The sequence below is a fragment of the Gracilinanus agilis genome, chromosome 2 (genome assembly GCF_016433145.1).
Source record: "Gracilinanus agilis isolate LMUSP501 chromosome 2, AgileGrace, whole genome shotgun sequence".
Classification (NCBI taxonomy): Eukaryota; Metazoa; Chordata; class Mammalia; order Didelphimorphia; family Didelphidae; genus Gracilinanus; species Gracilinanus agilis.
In genome coordinates this window covers 281,711,269-281,719,326 of record NC_058131.1, presented here as the reverse complement: position 1 = coordinate 281,719,326, position 8,058 = coordinate 281,711,269, and the positions used below count along the sequence as shown (strand labels likewise).

Here is an 8,058-nt window from a genome sequence, read left to right as displayed (position 1 = left end):
ATATATATATATATGTTTGTATATATGTATATATATTTTAACCTTTACCTTCTGTATTAGATTCAATACAGAGTATCATTTCTAAGCCAGAAGAGTGGTAAGGGGTAGGAAATTGGGGTGAAGTATTTTTCACAGTGACTTTCCCAGGGTCACACAGGTAGGAAGTACCCTGATTCTCTATCCACTGAGCCACCTATCTGCTAAATATCTTAACTTGGAGTTTTTTTAAAGTGTGCCCAGAATTTAATCACTTTTGGTAAAGAGGCAGTGACCTTATCTAGACCACAGATAGTTAGGCTATCTATTACCCCAGCTCTATTTCAAAGGAAGGCCTTATCTTTTGTTTTTCTAATTTTAGGCTGGAGATTTAGGCTGGAGAAATAGTATTTCTTAATATTTCTAGAAAGTTAAAAAAGAAGTGTACTTTAAAATGCATGTCCACTCAGACACGTCCTAGCTGTGTGACCCTGGGAAAGTCACTTAACTCCAATTGTCTAACCTTTATTGCTCTTCTGTCTTGGAACCAATACTTAGTATCTATTTGAAGACAGAAGATAAGGGTTTAAAATACATATCTATGTATATGTCCACAACATTAGGCAAACACACAAATTAAAAAATATATTGAAAGTAAATATAATCCTGGTTCTGCTATTTACTACCTGTGTGACTTTGACTTTAACTTCTGTGAGACTCAGTAAAATCAAAGGCTTAGGAGGCAGCTGGGTGGCTCAATGGATTAACAGCCAGATCTAAAGATGAGATGTCCTGGGTTCAAACCTGGCCTCAGACACTTCCTAACTGTGTGACCCTGAGCAAGTCACTTAACCCCCATTATCTAGCCCTTACCGCTCTTCTGCCTTGGAACCAATAAGCAATATTGATTCCAAGATGGAAGGTTAGGGTTTAAGGAAAAAAAAAATCAAGGACCTGGATCACATGACCTCTGGGGTCTCTTCCAGCTCTCCATGGATGATCTAATTTGGAGGTGGGGAGGGGAAAGCACTAACAACTAAAGGAAATCAGTAAAGTCCTCATTTAGGAGATGTTCCTTACACTGATCTTTTAAGGGAGGAGTTAAGAATTCCAAGAGAAAGTGAGGAACGGGAGAGTATGCCCAGCATAAGAAGATAGCTTTTGCAAAGGTATGGGAGCAGGAACAGATATGGTAAAGGTTATCTGAACAGGAAACAGGAAGGGGAGTCTGGAGTGCCTGAAATGTAGAGTATGTAGGAATAAAGAGAAATCAGATTAAAGACAGAGGTAGGAGTCACGTTGTAAAGAGCTTGATCTATACAACAGAGGAGTTTCTATTTTATGCTAGGGGCAATAGTGAGACTAGGGAGTTTCTTGAGTAATGTAGTAACCTACTCAAACCTTTGCATCAAGAATATACAAGAGATTAGCTAGTTTAGTATGGATTGGTGTGGGTTATACAATGAGTGCTACAGAATGTCAGATATGTGAGAGTCTAGTGCGGTCTGAGATTTCCTTTTGGGAGGAGGACTTGCAGGGGAGAGTGTGGTATAGAGGATCTTCATGATGAAGCCCAGAGTTGAGGTTCTGCCTCAGTTGAACACTTACTATCTGTGTGGCCTTAAACAAAGTCGCTTTACCTCTCTGGGCTTCAGTTCTCATATCTGTTATAGGAAGGGCAGTTGGATGGTACAATGGATAGAGCACTAGGCTTGGTATCAGAAGACTCATCTTCCTGAGTTCAAATCTAGCCTCAGATATTTACTAGCTATGTGATCCTGGGCAAGTCCCTCAACCCTGTTGGCCTCAATTACTCATCTGTCAAATGAGCTGGAGAAGGAAGTAGCAAACCACTCTAGTATCTTTGCCAAAAAAATCCCAAATGGGATCATAAAGTGTCAGATGTTTCTGAAATAAATGAACAACAACAATTAAAGTGACTGAAAAGGGTAACCCACAGTTAAAGCTCTAACAATTGTTGGTAGTCTGCCCTCCTCGCCACCAAAGTAATTTTCATATCTTAGAGTCTCTAACGGGGTTCCCAAACATTTTACGTGTTGTATTTCTTGACTTTAGGAAACTCTAATGTGCACATTTAATTTAAAAAGAAATAAATGCTAGAGTTGACCATACAGATGTACCAAAGCAGTAAATAGATTAAATTATTTTGATAGGATAATATACCTATTTCTCAAACATTCCTTTTACCCCTTGACAAATTACTTCTCCTGCTCCTCCTCCATCCCTCTTCTTCCTCTTTCTCCTCTCCCTCCCTCTTCCCCTTCCCAACCCCTGCCTATTTATCTTAGTGTCAATTCTAAGACAATAATGACAAGGACTAGGTTAATTGTGGTTAAATGACTTGCCCAGGATTGCCCAGCTAGCTCTTTTTTTTTTTTTTTTTTTTTTTGGCATTGGTGTTATTTTATTAAACTTTTAAAAAGAGAGAAGAGGTGCAGATTGGGAGATGATATCTTGCTGCCCCTACTGGTAATAAAGCTCCAGGTTTATTCCATCATGGATCTCATAGTCCCCCCAGGGTCACATGGTAAAGATTGTGTGCCATTTCTTCAGGACAATCTCGTTCCAACTGATACCAGTCTGAGCCATAATCAGTTTCTTTAGGTCTCCTATTGAGTTATCAGTAGTGAATTTAACACAGACTTTTTTGCCCAGCCAATCATTACACATAACTGGCTGTGTAACCTTGGGCAAGTCACTTAACCCTGTTTGCCTCAGTTTCCTCATTTATAAAATGAGTTGGAGAAGGAAATGGCAAATCACCCCAGTATCTTTGCCAAGAAAATCCCAAATGAGGTCACAAAGAGTCAGACATGACTGAAAAATACAACTGAACAATAACACTCTAGTCTAGCAAGAGTAACTTGAGAAAAAAAGCCCTGGGTCAGAATGTATATGTGAGCTGGGGAATAGTGGGTACACAGAAAGTTTGGCTGGAATGGAGAGAAAACCATGCTTGTAGACTTAGAATGGAGCCTAGGCTGCACTCCTTCCCCTTTCCCCAGATTATTTGAGGTTTGTCCCCAAATCATCTGCTTCTGAAGGTTTGATGCCCTTTAGATTGGAGGTGAGAGGAGGGATACTGTCAGAGAAGAAATGAATCACCTGCCAGGGCTCAACCTGGGCTGCTAGACTGGACTGAGAATTGCTTCTTGCTTAAGCCTCAGGTTGCTTGGGAAGGTCGGGGGTGGAACAAGATGGAGAGACACAGGGGCCACCCAACTCCTAGCCGAAGGCAGGTTATTTCCCTATTCCCTAAAGCTTAGGCGTGCTGCCACTTGGGCCATTTCTGACTCAGCTTTATTTCTTTCCCTCCCACCCATACTGGGGCCTTCTCTAGACCTTGATGAGTGCCAGGTGAGGACCCTGTGCCAGCATGCCTGCCGCAACACTGAGGGCAGCTACCAGTGCCTTTGCCCAGCTGGGTACCGCCTACTCTCCAGTGGGAAGAACTGCCAGGGTAAGAGCTCTGTCCTGGGCCTTGAAGAGACAAAGCACCAAAGGAGATCTGTGTTTTAATCCCAGCTTGACAGTCTCTTCATCTCTCTAGGCCCCACTTTCCCCAGGGGTAAAATAGAGATAATTCCTATACTACATATCTAAGAAGGATCAAATAAGATGATGATTGTGAAAGATCTTTTTTTTACTTAACTTTTTTTTTCAATTACATATAGAAACAATTTTTGACAATTGTTCCCTCTCTGTCTCTCTCTCTCCTCTGTCACTGACTCTGTCTCTGTCTCTCCTTACCTTCCATCTTAGAATCAATACTGTATATTGGCTCCAAGGCAGAAGAATGGTAAGGGCTAGGCAATGGGGGTTAAGTGACTTGCCCAGGGTCACACACCTAGGAGGTATCTGAGGCAAGATTTGAACCCAAGTCCTCTCATCTCCAGACCTGGCTCTCAATCCACTAAGCCAGGGGTCGGCAACCTTTTTGGCCACGAGAGCCATAAATGCCACATTTTTTAAAATGTAATTTTGTGAAAGCCGTACAGTGCTCACAGTGTGCTCCTGTAACAGCAGCTGAAAAAAAATTGACTTAATGGCTCCTGCAGAAAGAGCCATATGTTGCTGACCCCTGCACTAAACCATCTAGCTATCTCAACAATTGTTTTCTGACATTTTATTATTCAAATTCTCTATCTCTCTCCCTCCTTGAGCCTCCAACCCTTTTCCTGAAAGGTGTGAAAGATCTTTGAAAAGCATAGCTCTTAATCTAACATAAGGTCATGTTATTCTTAGTACTTATAAGCATCTCTGATGCTTTTGAGCTGAAATCCAATTTCCCACCAGGGTTGAGTCTCTTCTTGAGCTCCTTCCTTCCCTCTGCATGACCATTGGTTTACTGATTATCTCTACTGTCACTAAAGACTGGAGTCACTGGAGGAACATAGGGTAGGGAAGGGTGTAATAGGCTTTAACTTTCAACAGGGGTGACCTAATGGAATGGATGGAGGCCTGAAGCAAAGGGTTGGCATCTATTCCTACCACCTGTTCAAGTATTTTACCTTCCACTTCAGAAGCCCATTTCCTCCATCACAAGACCAAAGATGATTGGCCCAGCTTCTTCCCATTTTCTAGAAATGAAGCAAGAACATAGACCAGTAGGCTCTGGAGGCTTTCTGAGCACAGTCAGAAGAGCTGAAATGACCTGGCTTCTTTGGAGGACCTGGGTTCCCAGGGCATCCAGGCTCTTTTAATTTATTGGTCATTCTCAGGAATTTCTAATTCTTTCTCTCCTCTTCCCTCCCACCTACTGCTCTTCTCTCCTCTCTCCTTTCCTTTCCTCTCCTCTCTTATTCTCTCTTCCTTCTCTCTATCTTCTTCTCTCCTTTTATCTTCCTCATTTTTACTGGTCTTCTCCCTTACTTTCCTATTTCTCTTCTTCCCCATTACACATACACACCATTCCCCCTCCATTTTGGAATTCTTATTTCTCTTCCAGACATCAATGAGTGTGTGGAAGAAGGCATCAAGTGTGGCCCCAGCCAGATGTGCTTCAACACCCGTGGCAGTTATCAGTGTGTGGACACACCATGCCCTGCAACATATAGGAGGGGGTCCAGTCCTGGGTAAGAACTAGACAGAGAGCTGATCCACTCTAAGACAACACCCTCCTCTTTCAGATCAGGGATGACACCACAGGATTGGATAGCTTGGGGGAGGGGGTGAGTTGGCCAGGGCTTAATAATCAAGGGCATAGAACCTCATCACCTTAGAGTTGGAAGGGACTTCCAAGGTCAGATAATCCATCCTCTCTACCTGAATAGGAATCTCTCCTACAACATCCTTAACAAGTAATGATCCAGCTTTCTCCATGGTAAACACCTCCAGGGATAGGAAGCCCACTAATCTCCAGACACAATGCATTCCTCTTTTGGTTGACTAATCAATTATTCAATAGCATAGCACCATAGATAGAGTGCTGGACTTGGTGTCATGAAGTCTTGGGTTCATATCCCACCTGTGATACTGATTAGTCGTGTAACTTTGAGCAAGTTACTTAATCTTTCTAGACCTCAGTTTCCTTTTCTGTAAAATGAGGGGGTTGGACTGGATGCCTTTTAAAGTCTCTTCAGCTCTAAATCTATGTTTCCACATAACATAATTGTGTGGTCGTTTAAACCTTCAGGACCACATACAACTCTAAGACTCAAATTACCAAATGGTTGCTGATCTGAAGTGAGATAAAGGAAGGGGATTCTTCCTTCTTAGGAAATCATTGCTCAGATACAGATAAAAATATTTTTATAAGGATTTTCACATATTGAGCCAAAATCTTCCTTTCTGCACAAAAACGGAATGCAACCAGAAATGAAAGAAATATTTAAATATGGAAAAAGGAAGTGATTCTCTTGATTTGAGTACTGCCCTGTAGAATCGAGCGGTATAAGTCCAATTCCTCTTCCATTGGTCAGCTCTTTCAAATATTTGAAGTAAATTATCTTATCTTTCTCTGGAGATTTCTCTCCTCTAGCTTAAATATTCCCTTCTGTTTAACTTATCCTTGAGAAGAGTTATCTGTAGCTCCCTCACTATCCTGGGGGCCCTCTGGCCTACATTCCTATCCTCATAGTTTGGAGATTGGCCTTAGCCCCAGCTCAGGAGCCTCCTCTCTCTCCCTTCCCAGGGCTAAAGGATTTTTCTAGTTACAACTGGAAGCCATGATTGTCCATGTGTGTCCATCTCTTTGTATGTGTCTGTCTGTCTGTCTATCCTGCAGGATGTGCTTCCGTCGCTGTGCCCTGGATTGTAGTTCCGGGGCCCCCTTCACCTTACAGTATAAGCTTCTCACTCTCCCCTTTGGCATCCGGGCCGATCATGATGTCGTCCGCCTCACGGCCTTCTCAGATGGGGGTGTCCTACCCAATCGGACAGTCTTGACGGTGCTAGAACCTGATCCTAAGAGTCCCTTTGCCTTGCGGGAGCCTCAGAGTGGACAGGGTGCAATCTACACCCGCCGACCTCTCACCGATGCTGGCGTTTACCGCCTGAAGGTGCAAGCGGTCACCTATGGGGAACATCGAATACTCCGGTACCAGAACGTGTTTGTCATCCTCATCTCAGTCTCGCCTTATCCCTACTGAAGGCTTTCTAGAGGCAAGGAACCCTGATGTCCCAACGACTCCGGCCCCTCTTGGCTCTTCCATTCCATCAATCAATAAACATATATTAAGCACCTACTATGTGCCAATCACGGTGCTAAGCTCTGGGGCACTGGGCTAAGTAAGCTGAATGTGCTGAGTGCTTCCGTGATTGCCGTGCCCCACATCCCAGGTTTGGTGCAGAATATGGCTTCTCCCACTGTGCATTCAGAAGACCCATGAGATCTCTTGGTAACCAGCTGAGCCGTGTCTGGCTTCCACCTCTGTCCCTTCCATGAAACTACTACTGCCTGGGTCTCTTCATCATCCCCTCCTCTAATCAGAGATGGTGTGACCAAACCACGGAACCGTTAGACCCAGCCACCTCCGAGGACAAGCTAGGGAGATTCTGAGCCCTCAGATTTCCAGTGAAGCGGAGAATTGACTTTCTAACTGTAATTGAGGATATTTTTGTACAGTTGTCCTTGGTAAGGGGTGGGAGAGGCAGACCTTGGAGTCTCCCTATGCCCCACCCCTGCTAAATCTGGGATCCTTGAAGCCAGGAGAGGCTTTGCTGTCTTTCACCGATATCAACTGCTCTTGCAACAGGCCCTCTATCTGGCTCTGTGCGTCACCCCCACACGTGAGGCCCTTCAACAAACAAAATCTATATCTGCAGCCTTGACCCTCTGGGATATGGACAGAGATGAGAGCAAAGGGGATAGGAACCAAACATGAAGATGTCAAAGTCTTTAGAGCTGGAAACTAGAAGAATGTTGGTTCAACTCAGCAAAGTCCAATAAGTCAGGACTCAGGGACCAGCTTCTCAAGCCTCAGGAACATTCACATCCACCCATGAAGAAGTCAAAGCTTTTATACTTGGGCCCAAGGGTTTCTGGGCCATGGGGGAAGCACAGGCTTAGTGTAAAGTATCTATGGTAAAAGGAAGACTGAGGGGGTGGAGGAAAGGGCTGGCCTACATCCAAAGAGGCTTGGTTCCTTATCAGCCAGATATTTTTATCTAGCTACATCTGGCAGCTTTGTATACCATCCTAAAAAAATAAAATTAAATAAAAGATATATTATTGACAAACCTAGTTTCCTTATTCACTTCTTCCTGCTTTTTCCTAAGCAGATAAAAAGATTTGTGGGGAGGAAATGAGCATAGATCTATTATAATTGTTTCTCCTGGTCTTCATGCTGCTCCCTTGCCCTTCAAAATCAGTTTTCATTATTATTATTAGTTCTTCCCATTTCCAGGCTCCCTGAAGGGAGGCCAGATTCTGGGTGAGGAAGCAGGATGAGTGCTAGGAACAGTGCTGATGAAAGTGGATGAAACGTAGAGGACGAGGGACATAAAGTCCACAGAGGACGCTGAAGAGGCATTTTCTTCCACCTTGGCTTTTCTGTCTTCTCTTTAGGCTTCAGTCTAGCATGAGGTGAAGTCGGCTTGGTCTCATTGTCTTGGCATTGC

At 43.6% G+C, this 8,058-nt stretch overlaps 1 protein-coding gene and 1 pseudogene across 1 annotated transcript in view; one reads left to right on the top strand and one right to left on the bottom strand.

Moving 5' to 3' along the window:
- The window catches only part of LOC123233626 (hemicentin-2-like), an 11,067-nt gene extending 3,390 nt beyond the window's left edge, over positions 1 to 7,677 (top strand). The window contains exons 3-5 of the mRNA XM_044659690.1: positions 3,338 to 3,457; positions 4,946 to 5,072; positions 6,224 to 7,677. Coding sequence (XP_044515625.1) covers positions 3,338 to 3,457; positions 4,946 to 5,072; positions 6,224 to 6,587 — 611 coding nt within the window. The 3' untranslated portion in view covers positions 6,588 to 7,677. The remainder of the gene's footprint in view (positions 1 to 3,337; positions 3,458 to 4,945; positions 5,073 to 6,223) is intronic.
- Positions 2,357 to 2,667, bottom strand: LOC123237226 (annotated as a pseudogene).
- Positions 7,678 to 8,058: the final 381 nt, after the last annotated feature.